Source organism: Capricornis sumatraensis, chromosome X (genome assembly GCF_032405125.1).
Source record: "Capricornis sumatraensis isolate serow.1 chromosome X, serow.2, whole genome shotgun sequence".
NCBI classification, from domain to species: Eukaryota; Metazoa; Chordata; class Mammalia; order Artiodactyla; family Bovidae; genus Capricornis; species Capricornis sumatraensis.
This window is the reverse complement of record NC_091092.1, coordinates 13,682,480-13,704,430: the sequence shown is the minus strand read 5'-3', so window position 1 is coordinate 13,704,430 and position 21,951 is coordinate 13,682,480. Positions and strand designations below refer to the sequence as shown.

The following is a 21,951-nucleotide window of genomic DNA, read 5'->3' as shown; positions in this document are numbered from 1 at the left end:
TCCCAGCATGGACATAAACACAGAAGGATTGCTGCCAGTGTGAAGTCTAGAAATCTTGGTCTGTAGGAGGGAATCCGTTCAATTCCACACCAATACCACGGCTCTTTCCATCCCCCATCCTTTGCCAAATCACCATTTAGGACATTCACACCTGCAGTTCTTACTCTGTTCACCAGGTGGCAGCACTCCATTTTCTACATATTTTTCTTTCTCTCCCTCAACGAAAAGACTTTTTTTTTTTTCAAAGTAAAAAGTTTCCTAAAAGACAGAAGTAGGTACAACGGACCTTAAGTTTCTTTGTGTGTAAAAAGACTAACAGGATATGCGTGTAGTTTATATCTGCTTCTCACTGACGTATTATGTGTACTGCGTGTGTACTACATACCAGGAACTGTCAGTCCAATTCCTCATCTGCATCTCAGCCTCTCTCTTATCTGCAGACCTGCATACCTGGAAATGCCGATAGGAAACAAGTTGGATGTTAGTGGCCATCCCTTGGGGATGGGGATACAACCCTCATCCCTTTGACTTCAGACTTTAAGCAAGATGAGTCCAAGCTTGACCCTGAGTCCTGGAAACTGTCATGGAAAGAAGAAATGATGTAGGTGAGTGGGAGAGCTTGTAACATGGGACAACGTGGCACCTTCTAACTCAAACCTCTGTCCTTTTGCATAGGACTAATAGGCTATTTATTACCTTTTCTGACTGGGCATTGCTCAGAGAGTCAAGGATGAGGTGACCATTGTTGTTGGTTTCAGTTTTTCTTCTTCTCACCAGATCCAGTTGGAGGTTTCCCTTTCTTTTGTTCTGTCAAAATGGTACACTTCCGGTGGATCCAGGGAATTCGAAGCGGGGACAGAGTCGGTGTCTGAGGAATTAATTGCTTAATTAAAGATATGGAGGGAGATTTGAAAGAAATAGTGTGGTAGGAAAATAAGTGGAGAAAAGATGCTGAATAACTTGGTTTACGCAGAAAACCAATAAAACTCCAAGACAAGGAGTTTGCACCATCTACGTTAGGCCACAGGTTTACGCGGAAAACCAATAAAACTCCAAGACAAGGAGTTTGCACCATCTACGTTAGGCCACAGGTTTACGCGGAAAACCAATAAAACTCCTAGACAAGGAGTTTGCACCATCTACGTTAGGCCACAGGCACCTGCTTGAATAGCGGAGGGTGCCCCACCTTGGGCTCCCTCTCGCGTGGGTCTTAGAAGCCCAGGCAAATAAGTAGACACAGAGAGCCTGCGTGTTCCAAGGGATCAGCCTGAAAAGGAGAGGGAGGGAGAGAGAGGAAAGAGAGAGAGAGAGTCGACATGGGGGAGGCCAAGCTTGTGCAAAAACCCCATAACTTTATTTTTAAAAGGTGTTTATATACCCTAAGTTTTACATAATGGAAGATACAGAGTCATGCAGGGGAGGCAGTCCTGACCCTTTCTGTATATGTTTTTGTATACAAAAGGTCTCAGGTGATTTACATTATCTTCTGGCCAAGAGGCCTGTTAACACCTTATGGCTCTCTTCCTTAATGAATGTTAATCTCATTTCCCCTGAAGTGTTTTTCTTTAATCTGCATCACTCTCAAAGCACTAAAGTTACATCTCTATAGAACAAAGGTGCAGTGGGTTATAACAAAGAAGGTACTTAACTCAAAGATCTATGTTGCTACTTGTTTATATATATATAAACACACACACACCAACTATATCAACAAATAAAAGATATGAAAATTTGGCAGCAAGTATTGGCTCAACAAATGAAACCCTTAATCAGTCCTATTCTAATGATTTTGACTCCTCGGAAGCCCCTACATTCCTAGGATGTTTTAAGCTTCCTGTGCCTCTCGTGGTTGGGAGGCTGCAAACGATCACATGCGCAGCTGTAAGAGTCCTGCAGGCAGGCTAGAAAGCCATCAAAGGGGTTTTTGGATTGAAACACTCGTATTATGCCCAGGAGATTTATTATCTAAAAGCTCTAAATTAACTTTTTCCTGAAAAAGGTGGTGAGGGGACAGCCCCCTGTTAATGTCAGAAGAGTAGGTGGAAAGCATAACACAGTAAAGCAGACTCTGGTTTTGGGGGTAGAGTATGCCAAGCCTCCTTCCTCATGACCTTTGCCACAGGCAGAGTTCCTCACGTTGGCTCCCAGCACACTTTGGAATTGATTTTGAATTTATTATCTCTGAGGAGATAAGAGGGTGGTTCTATCCATTTAAGTCATCTGACATGTCCATTTGAGATGACATGGAATTCCTGCTTTATAAAGATGTTCTCTGCCAGTCAGGGGGAGCCTGGTATGTATCCACAAGAGATGGCAAGAGTAAAGACTGAGCTATCAAGACAAACACCGGATAGAAACTCTGGTCCAAATACCCAATTCTATTAACTTAAAGAAATGGTTTTCCCAGATTTCTCACATGATGGTCACTTGTTTTCTGAGTTCCTCTTACACCTGACACTCTAATATGATCCTTTCCTCACTTTCTCCTGTCCACAAATGTACACCCCCAGTAGTTTCCTCTAGAAGCTAGTAGTTGAGAAAAGTTTTCCAAAGATGACTTCAAATCCAAAAACAGGAAGGGAAAACCATGGTAACACTCGATTCCATTAAAAATTGCATGGCAAAAAATCACATAAGCAAAGTAAAATGAAAAAATTACACATTGGGGAAAATATACAACTTATCTAACCAATGAAGTTTATCTACTTGTACAGAAAGCTTATGAAAATAAAAGGCAAACTAGAACATTCTGAAGGAGATAGTGTACTACATACAAAGAAATATTTCCAGAAAATATGTTCCTTAAACATGTTAAAAACTATTTAACCTAACTCTTGACCAAGAGATGCAAAGAGAAAAAAGAAAAAAAAAAAAAAAACAAGATGCCTCTTCTCATCATTTACATAGTCTGTGAAGTAATATGGAGACATATACATTGCTGGTTGTAATGTGACATGGTACAACTCCTAACCAGGGGATTTGTTATGATGTTATAAAATTACCAGGACACTTACCATTGGAATCAGCAGCCTCTTCTAAGAAATTACCCTAAAGTAATAATGTAAAAAGAAGAAAAGACTTAAGTACAAAGTCATTACTGCCAGAATAATTCATACAGCAGAAGATAAGAAACAAGACATATACACCAACAGGGGGCTGGTTGAATAAACTGTGGTCCATCTACATCCAAAAGGACTATGCAGCTATAAAAACCAATAAGAGAAAACAAAACAAAAAAAACCAATAAAACTCTCTTTCTCTATTGCTATGGGGTCATTGCCAGGATATAATGTTCAGTGATACTAAAAAAAAGGTGCAGAAAAGTGTGTAGAGCTGCTGCTGTCCCATAGGATAGCCACTAGCTTCAAGTAACTACTTACAGTAAGTTAACTTAAAATTACATGGCATTAAGAATCAATCACAGTTGCCATGTTTTAGTAGCTAAATGTTCAATTCCTGAATAAAATGTTAGTTACTGACTGCCGTGTTGAACAGCACAGATACAGAATATTTTCCCGACTCCACAGAAATTTCTATCGGATAGCAGTGGTGTAAACTATGACAACTTTTACATCTGAAAGGAGAAACAAATGTATGTTATCTTTTCTTATATTCTCTAAACTGTGCAGTAAATGCAATTGATGATAAAAATGTGTACCTATAAGGGGACAGAAGAGCAACCAGGATGCATGACAATGATGTAGATTTTCTGACTATGAGATCTATGTTTATTAGCTCTATTCGTTTAAAGGGGCAAGAAACATTGACCAATCTAGTAGCAATCAGCAACTGTAGTCCCTGCGCTGAATTTTCTAAACACATTTCCCTCTAAAAGGCACCAGTCTTCCTGGAGAAATACCTGATTTCTGGTCTAGGTAAGGATTGTACAAGGTGGGTCTGGACTGAACTCTCATAACAGAAATTATATCAAAAAGAGTAATAACCTGAGGGGCTCCCACTGACCAAAGATAGAACAATTGGAACATCAAAAACATTCATAGTTATAATGGGGACTGCAGCCATGAAATTAAAAGATGCTTGCTCCTTGGAAGAAAAGCTATGACCAGCCTAGACAGCATATTAAAAAGCAGAGACATTACTTTACCAACAAAGGTCCATCTAGTCAAAGCTATGGTTTTTCCAATAGTCATGTATGGATGTGAGAGCTGGACTATAAAGAAAGCTGAGCGCTGAAGAATTGATGGCTTTTGAACTGTGGTGTTGGAGAACACTCTTGAGAGTCCTTTGGACTGCAAGGATATACAACTAGTCCATCCTAAAGAAATCAGTCCTGAATATTCGTTGGAAAGACTGATGCTGAGGCAGAAGCTCCAATACTTTTGGCCACCTAATGGGAAGAACCAACTCATTGGAAAAGCCCCTGATGCTGGGAAAGATTGAAGGTGGGAAGAGAAGGGGACGACAGAGGATGAGATAGTTGGATGGCATCACCGACATGATGGACATGAGTTTGAGTAGGCTCCAGGTGTTAGTGATGGACAGGGAAGCCTGGCGTGCTGCAGTCCATGGGGTCACAGAGTCAGACACTACTGAGTGACTGAACTGAACTGACGTAGGGAATCCTCAAGCTCCCAACATGGGAGTCATCTGCTGTTCCCACTCTCAGCTTCCCTCCACAGCCTGGCCACCTGCAGCCTGTGAGAGGTGGGCCAGGCCCAACTGCAGGGAATGGGTCTTGAAGGGCAGCCTGGGGGGCTTTGCAGAAACTTGGGGTGCAGAGGAAGTTCTTGGGTCTGTCCTTTGTACTCAGACATTGAAGGTACACTTCAGTGCACCCCTCCCCAATATCTAGAAGCTTAAATGAGGCCAAGATCAAGGGTGTGAAGGTTTAAAATATCCCAGCAGGTTCCAGATGGGGTGGACCATGAAACTGAAGCCAGCAAGCGGGTCTAGGGGGCTCACTGCCTAGTGGGGGAGCTGTGGGGGTCTTCAAAGCCTTCAGCAGGCCACAGTTGGCTCCCCCAGCCCTGGTGGCTTTGCCAAGGAAAGCTGTCACCAGCCCCTCAGTTTGAGCCTCACCTTAACACACCCCAGTAACCCCCTGAACACTTGATGCCACAATTTGTTCACATATCCCCTCAGGCCCCCAGACTACAAGATGACCACAGGCTGCATGTGGGTATATTCAGCCCAGCACACTTTCCAGGAGGATCAAGCATGTAGGAGGCGCCCCAAGGAAAGGGGACACCAGGGGTCAAAGATGAGGTATACATGCTCACACAGATAGGTAATAGTTGTGGGCCCAGGAATCATTTACGAGTCTGCCATATGATCATCCCAATTGAGCAGCCTCAGGGAAATCACATGGGTAAGAGAAGGGCATCTGTCTCTAAACAAATGTTCCATTCAACAGTTAGGAAATGTCTCCACTTCCCAGGATTTTAACTATGGTCTTGAGTTGACAGTAGTTTCACAACATGCATCACTCTGTCCTTTCCAAATAAACTCTCTTGAAATGAAGGCAAGCTCATGGGTTTAACCACCCAGTTGGCAAAGCAGTGAACACCACAGAGACAGGAAAGGTTGAGAGCCTTCATGAACATCCAGAGGGGAAAATGTTCAAAGGGCAGGTTTCAGGGGAAAATTTAGTCCCAGGATCATTCAAAGTCCTGATAAACAGTCAACAGAGGTAAATGAAAGCACCTTTGAAGTACCTTCCTTGTTGTTGTTCAGTAATTGCTCATGTCCAGCTCTTTGCAACCCTATGGACTGCAGCACACCAGGCTTCCCTGTCCTTCACTGTCTCCCGGAGTTTGTTCAAACTCATGTCTACTGAGTCCATGATACTATTCAACCATCTCATCTTCTGCCATCCCCTTATCCTCCTGCTTCAATCTTTCCCAGCATCAGGGTCTTTTCCATTTAGTTGGCTCTTCACATCAGGTGGCAAAATATTGGAGCTTCAGCTTCAGAATCAGTCCTTCCAGTGAATATTCAGGGTTCATTTCTTTTAGGATTGACTGGCTCCATCTCCTCTTGTCCACGAGACTCTCATGAGTCTTCTATAGCACCACAATTCAAAAGCATCAATTCTTTGGCATTCAGCCTTCTTCGTGGTCCAACTGTCACATCATTGCATGACTACTGGAAAAACCATAGTATTATATGGACCTTTGTTGGCAAACTGATGTCTCTGCTATTTAATATGCTATCTAGGTTTGTCATAGTCTTTCTTTCAAGGAGTAAATGTCTTAACTTCATGACTGAAGTCACCATCAGCACTAATTTTGGAGCCCAAGACTATAAAATCTAACACTGTTTTCATTTTTCCCAATATATTTGCAATAAAGTGATGGGACCAGATACCATTATCTTCATTTTTTTGAATGTTGAGTTTTAAGCCATTTTTTTCACTCTCCTCTTTCGCCTTCATCACGAGGCTCTTTAGTTTTTCTTCACTGTCTGCCATTAGAGCGGTATCATCTGCATATCTGAGGTTATTGATATTTCTCCCTGCAGTCTAATTCCAGTCTGTGATCCATCCAGCCCAGCATTTCACATGAGGTACTCTGCAGATAAGTTAAATAAACAGGGTGATAATAGATAGCCTTGATATACTCCTTTCCCACTTTGGAACCAGTCCTTTGTTCCATGTCTGGTTCTCTTTCTTCTTGATCTGCATATAGGTTTCCCAAGAGGCAAGTAAGGTGCTCTGGTATTCTTGTCTCTTTAAAAATTTTCCACAGTTTGTTGTGATCCATACAGTCAAAGGCTTTAGCATTATCTATGAAGCAGAAGTAGATGCTTTTCTGGAATTCCCATGTTTTTTCTATCATCCAACAGATGTTTGCAATTTGATTTCTGGTTCCTTTGCCAATCCAGCTTGTACATCTGACTTTCTTTGTCCTCATACTGTTGAAGCCTAGCTTGAAGGATTTTGAGCATTACCTTATTGGCATATGAAATGAGTGCAATTGTGCCATAGTTGGAATATTCTTTGGCATTGCCTTTCTTTGGGATTGGAATGAAAACTGACCCTTTCCAGTCCTCTGGCTGTTGTTGAGTTTTCTAAATTTGATGGCATATTGAGGGCAGGACTTTAAGAGCATCATCTTTTAGGATATTAAAGCTCAGCTGAAATTCCATCACCTCCACTTGCTTTGTTTGTAGTAATGCTTCCTAAGGTCCACTTGACTTCACACTTCAAGATGCCGCGTAAACCTGTGGCCTAACGTAGATGGTGCAAACTCCTTGTCTTGGAGTTTTATTGGTTTTCCGCGTAAACCAAGTTATTCAGCATCTTTTCTCCACTTATTTTCCTACCACACTATTTCTTTCAAATCTCCCTCCATATCTTTAATTAAGCAATTAATTCCTCAGACACCGACTCTGTCCCCGCTTCGAATTCCCTGGATCCACCGGAAGTGTACCATTTTGACAGAACAAAAGAAAGGGAAACCTCCAACTGGATCTGGTGAGAAGAAGAAAAACTGAAACCAACAACAATGGTCACCTCATCCTTGACTCTCTGAGCAATGCCCAGTCAGAAAAGGTAATAAATAGCCTATTAGTCCTATGCAAAAGGACAGAGGTTTGAGTTAGAAGGTGCCACGTTGTCCCATGTTACAAGCTCTCCCACTCACCTACATCATTTCTTCTTTCCATGACAGTTTCCAGGACTCAGGGTCAAGCTTGGACTCATCTTGCTTAAAGTCTGAAGTCAAAGGGATGAGGGTTGTATCCCCATCCCCAAGGGATGGCCACTAACATCCAACTTGTTTCCTATCGGCATTTCCAGGTATGCAGGTCTGCAGATAAGAGAGAGGCTGAGATGCAGATGAGGAATTGGACTGACAGTTCCTGGTACGTAGTACACACGCAGTACACATAATACGTCAGTGAGAAGCAGATATAAACTACACGCATATCCTGTTAGTCTTTTTACACACAAAGAAACTTAAGGTCCGTTGTACCTACTTCTGTCTTTTAGGAAACTTTTTACTTTGAAAAAAAAAAATGTCTTTTCGTTGAGGGAGAGAAAGAAAAATATGTAGAAAATGGAGTGCTGCCACCTGGTGAACAGAGTAAGAACTGCAGGTGTGAATGTCCTAAATGGTGATTTGGCAAAGGATGGGGGATGGAAAGAGCCGTGGTATTGGTGTGGAATTGAACGGATTCCCTCCTACAGACCAAGATTTCTAGACTTCACACTGGCAGCAATCCTTCTGTGTTTATGTCCATGCTGGGATCTTCAAGCCCTGGGACTGGAAATCCAGCCTCCTAGTGAATTGAGTAGAAAGCTGCATGAATTAGTGTATGAATAATTGATATAAACAAAAATTTGAGACAAAAAACAGATATAAATACACACACATACAGAAAACAGTCAAATACATTATTTTCATCTCCTTCTGAAACAATGAATATATCACTGTTGTATCTTTATCAAGGTGCAATTTTGTGTATTTTCAACATTTTATTCAGTAAATTACATATTGAAAACACCCTAGAAATGCAACATTATAAAATAAAAACACCCTCTATCTTTGACAATGCATATTCACCAAATAATCACTGAAGAGATCTGTTTAATACCTAAGTCAATGAATGCATTTCTACACTATTATTTTGTGACTCAGCTGTTGATAAACCTGTTTTACAAAACTTTCTCTTAATATGTTGATAAGTCACCAATTAATACTTCTTTTTGTTTAACACATATGAAAAAATATAGACATGAGTTTCTCTTAACTTCTTGGTGCCTCCTTTCCAGATTTTTCTCTGCATGTAATGCACTAACATATTTAATCATACTCATACACCCATGCTGATATATATTCTTTGCAAAAAAAAAGCATCATATTTTTGGTACATCATGACAATCCTATTCACTTAATATGATTTAGTTCTTACTTATTTACATAGTTTTTTTTTTCTTTTCAAGTGTTTTTGTCTGCTCTTGATATCATTGACCTACTCTACAGTTTAAGAAATCTATATGTGAATATAATATCTTCCAGGTGTTTGCACATCTTTTAATGTTGTTATGCAGAGGGTATCCAATCCTTTGTAATGAGTTTTAGTGTTTTGCATGTTCTTCACATTGTTTTGAAAAGAACAACTGAATAATGATGCTTCCTGGGATGTCGAATGTCAGTTAAAGTGTAAAATGGGAAATGCTGAATCATTTTTGTAACTCCCATTTACGAATCCTGAAGTAGTAGTTAATAATGCTGTTTCCTAGGTCATGTTACTTAACTTTTACATTCTGTTCCATGAAATGAACTGAGCAAGGTAGCAGGATAGAAGATTAATATATAGGAATCCATTGCATTCCATTACACTAATAAAGAAATATCAGAAAGAGATTGCAAAAAAAAACCCAGCAATCCCATTTAAAATGCCATCAAAAATATCTAAGAATAAACTTAACCAAGACATAAAAACTCTAAAACCTTGATAAAGTAAATGGAAGAAAATTCAAAGAATTTAAAAGATATCCCATGATCTTAGATCAGAACACTTAATATTATAAACATGTCTATACCTCCCAAAGATATCAACAGATTTAATGCAATCCTTATCAAAAAACCTATTACATTTTCACAGAACTAGAACAAATATTTCAAAAATTTATATGGAACTACAAAGAGACCCAGAATTACCAAAGCAATCCTGAGTTAAGGAACAAAACTTGAGGCATAACCTTCCCAGTCTTCAGGCCATACCAGGAAACTGAAGTCATCAAAGCAACTTGATACTGGAACAAAAGCAGACATATGTATCAATGGACAGAGTAGAGAGTCCAGACAAAATCCCACGAGTGTGTGCCTGCGTGCAAAGTCACTTTAGTCGTGTCCAACTCTTTGTAACCCCATGGGCTGTAGCCCACCAGGCTCCTCTGCCCATGGATTCTCCAGGCAAGAATACTGGAGTGGCTTGCCATGCCCTCTTCCAGGGCATCTTCCTGACCCAGGGATTGAACCCACCACGTCTCCTGCATTGCAGGAGGATTCTTCACCTCTAGTGCCACCTGGGAAGCCCAAACCCATGGACCTATGGTCAATTAATCTTCAACAAAGGAGGCAAGAATATACAATGGAGAAAAGACAGTCTCTCCAACAAGTGGTGCTGGGAAAACTGGACAGCTACATGTAAATCAGTGAAATTAGAACACCGCTTCACACCATATACAAAAATAAACTCAAAATGCTTTAAAGACCTAAATATAAACTCAGAATTCTGAGAATAGAAGCAATAAACACTCTGACAAAAAATAATTGTAGAAATATCTTCTTAGATCAGTCTCCCAAGGCAAAATAAATTAAACCAAAGATAAACAAATGGAACCTAACTAAACTTAAAAGGGTTTGCACAGCAAAGGAAGCCATCAACAAAATGAAATGACAACTTACGGAATGAGAGAAAAATATTTGAAATGTCGTGACTGTCAAGGATTTAATATCCAAAATACACAACTCTATAACAAAAGGTAAACAACAAAATGAAAAAATGGGGAGAAGATCTAAATTTTTTTCCAAAGAGATGCAGATCTCCAAGAGGAACTGGAAAAGAGGCTCAACATAAGTAAATATTAGGGAAATGCAAATCAGAACCACAATGAGGTTATGCCCCACATGGGTCAGACTGGCTATCATCAAAAAGTCTACAAATAATAAATTCCAGAGAGGGTGTGGAGAAAAGAGATACACTGTGGGTGGGAATTAAATTGGTGCAGCCACTATGGAGATTGGTATGGAAGTACCTGAAAAAGCTACAAATATAGCTACCACAGGATTCAGAATTTCCACTTCTGGGTACATAACCAGAAAAAAAGAAAACTGTCATTCATAGCGGCACCATTTACAGTAACCAAGACACTCAAACAACACAAGTACCCACCAACAGATGACTAGCTTAAGAAGATGTGATATGATACACACACACACACACACACACAAACAGTGGATCATCACTCAGCCATAAAAGAATGAAATATTACCATTTGGGGCAACATAGACAGACCTAGTGAATGTTATAATTAGTCAAGTAAGTCAGAAAGAGAAAGTAAATATTATATGATATCATTTATATGTTGAATCTTAAAAATAATACAAATGAATCTATATTCAATACAGAAACAGACTCACAGACAGACAAACTGAGCTTATGATTACCAAAGGGGATAGGGAGTGGAGAGGGACAGGAATTAATTAATAGGAATTTGGGGTTAACAGATACAAATTTTATACACAAAAAGGATAACCAATAAGGAATTACAGTAAGGTACAGACATTATATTGATTAATTTATAATAATATATGGATAATAATCTGAAATACATATATATATCCAAATTGCTTTACTGTTTATATCAGCTGTATCTCAATTTAAAAAATTCACACACAAAAAACTCCCTTTCTCACTGTAAGTGCATATTGGCCTTGAAAAGAGATTAGGGCTGAATGAGATAAAATGTAAAACAGATTTCACTTAGTAGTTGTGAACATGTTACTATCCTACAATTCAGGTCCTCTTTCCAAAGAGTAACAGCTTGTGCTGCCTCCTGGGTTCAGTTCAGCACCTCAGGAATCAGGTAATCATAGTGACCCCCACACCCATTCCTCCTGGCCCAGGGAGTAGGACTTCATCCCCATTATCATCTTCATGTCCAGTGGGGAGCATGACACAACGTAGATTCTACATCAGGTGAATTTTCCACTATCAGTCTTTAAGCCCTGGAAGTCGCTTGGGGCTGGTGCACTGAGAAGACCCAGAGGGATGGTACGGGGAGGGAGGAGGGAGGGGGGTTCAGGATGGGGAACACGTGTATACCTGTGGCAGATTCATGGTGATGTATGGCAAAACCAATACAATATTGTAAAGTAATTAATCTCCAATTAAAATAAATAAATTTATATTTAAAATAAAAATGGAGCTGCCGGTTGGCCTGTGCAGAGGGCAAAGGGTAGACATCTGACCCTGGAAATTTTACATTCTCTGTCAGCCTGAGGCTGACCATCTGTAAAACGGGACTGCGGGCACCTACTTCTAGACTTGTTAGAAGAAAAGGAGAAAACCTCAAAGGACGGCTCATATACAACAGGACTTTGAGATGTATTACTCCTGGCCCACCCTGCACCTTGTGCATGCTAAGTCGCTTCAGCTGTGTCTATCTCTGTGCGACCCTATGGACTGCAGCCCACCAGGCTCCTTTGTCCATGGGATTCTCCAGGCAAGAATACTGGGTGGGTTGCCATTTCCTTCTCCAGGGGATCTTCCCCACCCAGGGATCAAACCCGAGTTTCCTATGTCTACCTGCACTGGGAGGCGGGTTCTTTACCACTAGTGCCACCTGGGAAGCTTGTCTCCTATGTGCTATTAAATAGAAAATTTGAAAAACTATCTGAAAATGAGGGATCAACAAGTAAACTTTGGTTCCATCTCTTCACTTCCTATTTGCTCACACTTTCTGGTGTCTTTTTTCAAATTCTAGTTTGACCAGAAGTAGCTTCTTATTGAAGCCCCAAGGAAGGATTAGTACAGGAGAGCAGAGAATAGGCACAGATCAGCTAGACAGAAGTCATCAAGCGAATGTCCAGTTCCAGACTCATCAACTGACCCCAGGACCTGGGCTGAATCCCTTACCTGTGTTGGCCTCAGTCCTAACGCAGAAGTACACTCACTATAGAAACAGAGGTGATGGGCAGAGCCTTTTCAGTCAGAAGACCAGGATTTGATGCTGTGAACCATTATGTGCTGAATGATTTACCTTGATAAATTAGTCATTTATCTAATATGTGTGCTTGGTATCTTTTATCATTTTTGTGGGTTTTTTTTTCAGTTTTATGTATATTATTATTTTTCTTACTACTCAGCCAAAATATGAATGGTGCAGGTGGTAATCAGAAAGAAGTTAGGGAAGAACCCAACTGAGAGTGGAGTACCTAGGAAGTGAATGCAGTGTGGAAGTGAGGGATGCAGACAAGCATTGGACTCTCCCATCCTCTAACGACCCAGGGAAGATTCTTACCCAATAGCGTTCCTGGTTCTCAGCCGCAGACAGTGGTGACGTGGGGGCTACCAGGGAGGTGCCTAGCTGAAGCACTCTGCCCTGATCAGCTCCTGCTCCACTGAAGGCCACCATAGCTGCCCTTCCATTGCCATCTCCCTGCTCCTTCCTTCTGGATATCTGAAAAGGTCCCCCTGTGCAACCTTCCAGACTTGATTCTTAAAGGGCTTCCACCTGCAAATGATACTCTATTTTCCCCAGTCCTCAAAAGTTGTCCTGCACACTTGGGAAGGGGGACGCCGAGGTAAACAAGGAAATGCCTTTCTCTCAGAGGTATGTCATCTCCACATATTTACCCAACATACTGTGTTTTTATAAGCAATGACCTTATACATTTCCTATACACAGCCCGATAATACACACACACACACACGTAGATATGCTGGCAATTCATTTTAATTCTAATTCATCTCCTCATGAAACTGAACAATGAATTCTTTTATTAGTTAATGAATGCATGTGCACATGTATGTGCAATATTACATGCATCAACAGAGGCTTTTAAGGGAGCACCCCTTGAGCCTGTTATATCATAGGAGAGCAAAGTGACCATTGCTCCAGCCCACAGTCTGAAAGGGAGGCTGCTCTATTGTCCTCCAGAGATGGCAAGGGACATAACCTCACCCCAAGTTCCTGCTTATCTGGACAGGCAACAGAAGCTATAAGAGGAGGGGGTCTGTCATCTGTGAAGTGGGACTCATCTCTAACAGAGCTGTCCTGAGGAGTGAGTGAGAAAGCCTGGGGCTAAGGCAGGCACTATCATTTCTCATGTTTCTCCTAATGAGAAAGTAGATATCATTAGAAAGGAGGCAAAGTCTCTCTGATATGGCTGGAGTTCAAAGTTCTAAAAAGAGAAGGAACTCTAATCTCTTGGGAGACTCAGAAGCTCCTAAGAGGCACCCAATATCATATCTGTGAGCAGACTCTGATCCAGTCCCCATGCTGGGAAGACAGGCTTGCCTTTGACTTACCTGGTGATTTCAGTGAGAGATGGCAACACAGCAGTAAGCTGTGGTATTGCCTAACTGGTGCTCCTGAACTGCTCCTTATGTTAATACATTGATAGGAAAATTTTGGACCTGTCTCCCATTCAGCACTGCAGGGGGTATCAGATCATGCAACATCCAGCCATGTCACACCAGAATTTCCATATCTGCTGCCTCCATGTGGGACAAAAAACTAAAAGTACTACCATTTTACTGAAATACAATGCTCCATTCTTTCATTCACTAATAACTCAATATATATTGGGCTTAAAATTTACACTATTCCAGGCAAACCTAAAGAAACAAGAAAAGTGAAATAAATAACCTAACTCTACACCTAAAGCAACTAGAAAAGGAAGAAATGAAGAACCCCAGGGTTAATAGAAGGAAAGAAATTTTAAAAATTAGGATAGAAATAAATGCAAAAGAAACAAAAGAGACCATAGCAAAAATCAACAAAGCCAAAAACCAGTTCTGAGAGGACAAATAAAAGTGACAAACCATTAGCCAGACTCATCAAGAAACAAAGGGAGAAAAATCAAATCAACAAAATTAGAAATGAAAATGGAGAGATCACAACAGACAACACAGAAATACAAAGGATTATAAGAGACTACTGTCAGCAATTATATGCCAATAAAATGGACAACGTGGAAGAAATGGACAAATTCTTAGGAAAGTACAACTTTCCAAAACTGAACCAGGAAGAAATAGAAAATCTTAACAGACCCATCACAAGCACGGAAATTGAAACTGTAATAAGAAATCTTCCAGCAAACAAAAGCCCAGGTCCAGACGGCTTCACAGATGAATTCTACCAAAAATTTAGCGACGAGCTAACACCTATCCTACTCAAACTCTTCCAGAAAATTGCAGAGGAAGGGAAACTTCCAAACTCATTCTATGAGGCCACCATTACCCTAATAACAAAACCTGACAAAGATGCCACAGAAAAAGAAAACTACAGGCCAATATCACTGATGAACATAGATGCAAAAATCCTTTACAAAATTCTAGCAGTCAGAATCCAACAGCACATTAAAGAGATCATACATCATGACCAAGTGGACTTTATCCCAGGGATGCAAGGATTCTTCAATATCTGCAAATCAATCAATGTAATACACCACATTAACAAACTGAAAAATAAAAACCATATGATTATCTCAATAGATGCTGAGAAAGCTTTTGACAAAATTCAACATCCATTTATAAAAACTCTCCAGAAAGCAGGAATAGAATGAACATACCTCAGCATAATAAAAGCTATATATGACAAACCCACAGCAAACATTATCCTCAATGGTGAAAAATTGAAAGCATTTCCCCTAAAGTCAGGAGCAAGACAAGGGTGCCCACTCTCACCACTACTATTCAACATAGTTTTGGAAGTCTTGGCCACAGCAATCAGAGCAGAAAAAGAAATAAAAGGAATCCAGATTGGAAAAGAAGAAGTAATACTCTCACTGTTTGCAGATGACACGATCCTCTACATAGAAAACCCTAAAGACTCCACCAGAAAATTACTAGAGCTAATCAATGAATATAGTAAAGTTGCAGGATATAAAATCAACACACAGAAATCCCTTGCATTCGTATACACTAATAATGAGAAAATAGAGAAATTAAGGAAAGAATTCCATTCACCATTGCAATGAAAAGAATAAAATACTTAGGAATATATCTACCTAAAGAAACTAAAGACCTATATATAGAAAACTATAAAACACTGGTGAAAGAAATCAAAGAGGACACTAATAGATGGAGAAATATACCATGTTCATGGATTGGAAAGATCAATATAGTGAAAATGAGTATACTACCCAAAACAATCTATAGATTCAATGCAATATCTATCAAGCTACAAAAGATATTTTTCACAGAGCTAGAACAAATAATTTCAAGATTTGTATGGAAATACAAAAAACTTCAAATAGCCAAAGCAATCTTGAGAAAGAAGAATGGAACTGGAGGAATCAACTGCCTGACTTCAGGCTCTACTACAAAGCCACAGTCATCAAGACAGTATGGTACTGGCACAAAGACAGAAATATAGATCAATGGAACAAAATAGAAAGCCCAGACGTAAATCCATGCACCTTATCTTTGACAAAGAAGACAAGAATATACAATGGAGAAAAGACAATCTCTTTAACAAGTGGTGCTGGGAAAACTGGTCAACCACTTGTAAAAGAATGAAACTAGAACACTTTATAACATCATACACAAAAATAAACTCAAAATGAATTAATGATCTAAACGTAAGACCAGAAACTATAAAACTCTTAGAGGAGAACATAGGCAAATCACTCTCCGACATAAATCACAGCAGGATCCTCTATGACCCACCTCCCAGAATATTGGAAATAAAAGTAAATATAAACAAATGGGACCTAATTAAAATTAAAATCTTCTGTACAACAAAGGAAACTATAAGCAAGGTGAAAAGATAGCCTTCAGAATGGGAGAAAATAGTAGCAAATGAAGCAATTGACAAAGAATTAATCTCAAAACTTTATAAGCAAATCCTGCAACTCAATTCCAGAAAAATAAATGACCCAATCAAAAAATGGGCCACAGAACTAAACAGACATTTCTCCAAAGAAGACATACAGATGGGTAACAAACACATGAAAAGATGCTCAACATCACTCATTATCAGAGAAATGCAAATCAAAATCACAATGAGGTACCATTTCACGCCAGTCAGAATGGCTGTGATCCAAAAGTCCACAAGCAATAAATGCTGGAGAGGGTGTGGAGAAAAGGGAACCCTCTTACACTGTTGGTGGGAATGCAAACTAGTTCAGCCACTATGGAGAACAGTGTGGAGATTCCTAAAAAAAACCTGGAAATAGAACTGCCGTACGACCCAGCAATCCCACTTCTGGGATACACACCAAGGAAATCAGAATTGAAAGGGACACGTGTACCCTAATGTTCATCAGAGCACTGTTTATAATATCCAGGACATGGAAGCAACCTAGATGTCCATCAGCAGACAAATGGATAAAAAAGCTGTGGTACATATACACAATGGAGTATTACTCAGCCATTAAAAAGAATACATTTGAATCAGTTCTAATGAGGTGGATGAAACTGGAGCCTATTATACAGAGTGAAGTAAGCCAGAATGAAAAACACCAATACAGTATACTAATGCATATATACGGAATTGAGAAAGATGGTAATGATAACCCTGTATATGAGACAGAAAAAGAGACACAGATATATAGAATAGTCTTATGGACTCTGTGGGAGACGGCGAGGGTGGGATGATTTGTGAGAATGGCATTGAAACAAGTATAATATCCTATGTGAAACAAAACACCAGTCCAGGTTTGATGCATGATACAGGATGCTTGAGGTTGGTGCACTGGGATGACCCAGAGGGATGGTAGGGGGAGGGAGGTGGGAGGGGATTTCAGAGTGGGGAACACAAGTACACCCGTGGCAGATTCATGTTGATGTATGGCAAAACCAATACAATATTGTGAAGTAATTAGCCTCCAATTAGAATAAATATATTTACATTAAAAAAGAAGCAAAAAAATTACATTATTCCATTTGAAATATCTCTTTACTTTGCAGTAGAAATAAGAGGTTAAGAAAGAAAATGAGTACATGGGCAAATTTTAGGGTAAAAAATGAGATGGGATGGCTCCTTCACATTAACTGTTAATCTTGCTCAAGTTTCAAGGCATTGAAGATTAAGTAATCAACCCTTGGACTTCTCTTCTCCATCTTTTCTTTCTCTTCGTTTCTGTCTCTGGTTTCCTTTTCTCTCTCATTTTCTGTAGATAAATACATAAATATATATATATATGCACAGAGATGCATACACCTACATAAGCAAACTTCAAGGAAGACATAATGAAGATGAAAACATTAAGGGGTATCTTTGGGTGGTATGTTGTGGAACAATGATTTTCCCTGCTCCCCACTGGACATCTACTGTGACATACAGAGTGGAATGAACCTCAGGCCCAGTGTATCAAGATAAAAGTGCCTGAAAAACCAACTGTCTGTACAGACAGGTGCAGGATTCACCAAACTCACAAAAATGATTCAAGCCTGCTCAAAACAACTAGTAGCTTACTATGTACTAAGAATGAAATGTTCAGGGTAAAAATAACTGAAGTAAACAAGGAAAAAAATTTACCTTCAAGTTCCCATAAATTACTCTTCCACTCCTCCCAGTTCCCTCCCAACTCCATGCAAACCCAGCAGTCACTTCTGAGACTATTGGAGGTGATTCCACACTGGATGGAGAAAGCCCACACCATTTCCTGCTACTCAGGGGAGAGGAGGAACATGAACGTGGTCGACAGTGTAGGCACTGGGATGGAGAATGCAGACGCTGAGCTTCACTGGGACTGGCTTCCCTTACAAACAGCTCATCATTCACTATACAAAGACTGGAGGAAAAATGCACATGCGGACAATTTACGGATGGACCACCTGCACCCCAATCCCGACTGCTCCCACTAACACTCAGCAACTAGATCCCTTCCATACCCCCCTGTGTCTGTCCCCAGGCTCCTTGACTGGTTCCTCTGCCCCTTGCACAGAGCTCACCTTCAGAGAGATTGTCTATCAGCTTCACTCAATGGACAGTCTGTTCCCCAACCCAGGGACAACTTCACATTTACCTTGAACAGTAACTCAGTACCTTACAGTACAGGACTGTACAGTCTGATCCCCATTTTCAGAAGAAGACAGAGTCACAGAAAGATCATGTGACTTGACCAAGGTCACACAGAGAGAGCACTGGGTCAAGGAGAGAACCCATGAGCTGATTCCAGAGCCCATGCTCTTCCTAACCACTAGGCTAGACTGCTCCTTGGATCTCCCTGCTGGCTTTCCACAATACTGAGTCAGCCTAAGATCTGCATCACCACATGCCCAGGGCCCTGAGCCCAGGCTGGATGGGCCATCCCACCCACAACATGGCTCTCACCTGGAAGAGCTGGTGGGAGTAGTGATGAAGGTCCGGGTGAAGGCACGCACACAGCCCTGAGAACTTCCTTCCACTTCAACAACAAACAACAAACAGTAAGCAAGAGTACCCCCTTAGAGCCCCACGTGTTTACAGGCTCCCACGTCATTCCCGAGTCAGGGTCTGATGTGAACTCATGCTGAGCGGACAGCTGTTCACGTGGGGAGTTGGGTGTCAGGAATGGGGACGGCAACTGTAGGAGATGTCTGCTCCCAGTGACATGTCCCCATGACAACCACTTCACAAGTTCATGGGATGCATTTTTCTCAGTTGCCGAAGAGATGGATATTATGAGGAAACTGTGAGGTTAAGTAGCAGCCCAGGTTCTCGGTGTAAGGATCTGGTATGGGAGCCACCAAACTCCACAGCCTGTGTCCCTAATGCCCAGAGTGGGCAGGGCAGACATGGACGCAGTTCAGACCTCGGTTGTCTGTGGGAAGACTGAGGGCTGGGGAGGGGAGGAGACGGGAGGGAATCTGGAAGGAAGAGTTCTGGTGGGAGGGACCCTGATCAGGTGAGAGAGCAGTGCGGCCTCTGGGGGGAGCAGGCTACACACACTCACCTTCCTTGAACACCCCACTGACAGAGAAGCTGAACATCGTTTCCTGATAAGGAAGAGACCAGGTACTCAGTCACCCCTCATCCTCTTTCCCACCTGCGTCTTTCTGCCCCTCACCACCAAGCGAGGAGCAGGTGCTCACCGTCTGGAAACACATGTCCACCACAAAGGAGCTGAAGTCATGCTGAGTCTTGGGCAATGCACAGAGGGCACGCACAATGTCATGTTTTGTGTGTTTCAGCATCTGAACACGCAGGTCTGTGGGGGAGAGGAAAACAGGGAAAGTCAGGGCAGCCACTCCATGGACCCGATGATTGGCCCCCTCACTGCCCTTCCCACTGAGCTTTTCCACCACACTCACTGGGGTCCTTGAGCTTCTCTGTATTCCTGTTGTCCTTGAAGTACAGGTGCATACTGCTTCTAGGAGACACAGAGAAAACTTGAGTGGTAGTCTGGCCAGCATAGGTGTCAGCAGGAGCTGGCCTGCATCTGCTGGGGAACCACACGGCCTGGGGGAGGAGTCTAGGCTGTGATACTCACAAGCCTGAGTCCTTGGGGTGGAATGGAATGGTCAGGAAGAAGCAGGCCTCCTCATGATAAAAATCCAGCAGTCCCTGGCGATTTCCATAGTCATGAATCAAGTAATACCTGAGGGAAGCAGTGAGTAAAGTCTGTCTCTCTGGTCTGGAGTTTGGGTGGCCTCCCTTGTCCTGGCCCTCTCCTTGTTCAGATTCCCAGGGACACTTACTGCTGCAGGAATTGCAGGATTTGACTGTTCACCTGATCAAATCCAAAGAAACTTCCTTGGAATCAAAAAAGTCCTCAGGACAAGGGCTGACACACCCTCATGTACCACCTAGGACCCTGTTGGATCCAATGTGCTCACCTTGCACGTTGATAAGAACTTGGGAGCTTCAATAGCACACTTAGAACCTGAGAGTGTCTCCTGGCCATCCTGGAGGAGGGAAGAAGTCAGCAGTGCAGTCCAGGATGTGGTACTTGATGATCAGCTAAAAGGATGGGCCCAGGATGGGGTGGGGGTCTGAGGTCAGAGGAGAAAGGGTCCTGGAAATGTCAGTGGCAGGACTACATTTTCAGTTATCTTCATGGTTTCCCCAAAGCCTGTGGAGTACATGGCTGAAGAAGATCCAGAGCTTTTTCAGATTCTCACAGAGAATGGTATACCTCCCTCCCACGGGACAGTTAAGGGTCATGTTCAAAAATGAAATGTGGACAGCTCCTAACATATTTCAGAGTAGTTTGAGGGCACTATCGATACTATTTTGTGGAGTCTGTGATCAAGGAATGCACTTACCAAGCTTAGTAACCTAGGGAACAATTCCAGGATGGTTTGCCAAAATCAAGACAAAAGAGAAAAGTCAGTGAAACTGTGGAGATGACCCTCATCATTGGAGCAAGTCACTTACAGCAATCACAGCCCTGTGTACCCCCCACAGAACCCAGTATCCTAGCATTCCAGGGCCCTGGTCGCCACTCCATGGACTGACCTAGAGGGAAACTGTTCCCTCCACTCCTTCCTACCACTCCCTCTTCCATCTCCTTTCCCCTGGGTAGCTCCCAGCCAGACTGTCCTGACTCCCTTCTCCAGTGCCACAAGGACCAACACTTCAAATTCAGTCTGCCAGGCCTGCCTCCCCTCCCTTCCTTCCTCACGGGCTCACTGAAGGCTATGGAGAGAAGAGGGAATGGGGGGAGAGCCCAGTGCTTTGCTACATCACAGGTTGTCCAGCACTCTGTCAAGTAAGGACAAAGCTCAGGGATGACCAGGTGTTATGTCAAGGAGGTGAGCAAGGTGGGGCTCAAGAGGTAGGAAGAGGGAGAGTTGGGGGAGGAGGGGAGAGATGAGAGAGATATAGGGATGTAGAGACAAGGCAGAGGGTGACCTTATGTTGGTTGACTTATCAGGGAAGTTGGTGCACATGGCATTTCTGTCTGCACACATCCCTTCTGGTTCCAGCTGTTGACCCTTGTCCATCTGCCCTTCAGCCTTCACCTGGAATTATGGGTAAACCCCACATCTACCAGATATCTCTGCATCCACACCCTTCCTTTCCCTACAAATCCACCTCCCCTTATCTGTTACCACCCCATGAGCGCTCCTACCTTACTTTCAAGGGAGGATCTTGGTGCCCCAACTCACCTCAGTGTTGGAGATGTTCAAGTTCTGGGTATTGGAAGCATTTCCCATAATGGTGGACAAGCCATCCAGCAGGTAGGGTTTCTTGTTGCTCAGGTCCAAGAACGAAAACTATGATGAGGAAAGAGAGTGAAGGCCCCAAAGGGAATACCTGAGACATATTTGCCTGTTCTACCTAATCTCTCCCACCCTCACCATTGGTCCCAACACTGGGCC

General features: G+C 41.9%; 1 protein-coding gene across 1 annotated transcript in view; it reads right to left on the bottom strand.

The window, feature by feature from the left end:
* Positions 1 to 1,815: 1,815 nt before the first annotated feature.
* The window catches only part of LOC138071109 (nuclear RNA export factor 3-like), a 37,627-nt gene continuing 17,491 nt past the window's right edge, over positions 1,816 to 21,951 (bottom strand). Inside the window, 14 exon segments of the mRNA XM_068962528.1 lie at positions 1,816 to 1,901; positions 3,015 to 3,048; positions 12,995 to 13,153; positions 18,254 to 18,437; positions 18,980 to 19,052; positions 19,581 to 19,623; positions 19,720 to 19,835; positions 19,939 to 19,997; positions 20,118 to 20,225; positions 20,326 to 20,421; positions 20,483 to 20,532; positions 20,893 to 20,932; positions 21,485 to 21,591; positions 21,739 to 21,846. Coding sequence (XP_068818629.1) covers positions 1,816 to 1,901; positions 3,015 to 3,048; positions 12,995 to 13,153; positions 18,254 to 18,437; positions 18,980 to 19,052; positions 19,581 to 19,623; positions 19,720 to 19,835; positions 19,939 to 19,997; positions 20,118 to 20,225; positions 20,326 to 20,421; positions 20,483 to 20,532; positions 20,893 to 20,932; positions 21,485 to 21,591; positions 21,739 to 21,846 — 1,263 coding nt within the window.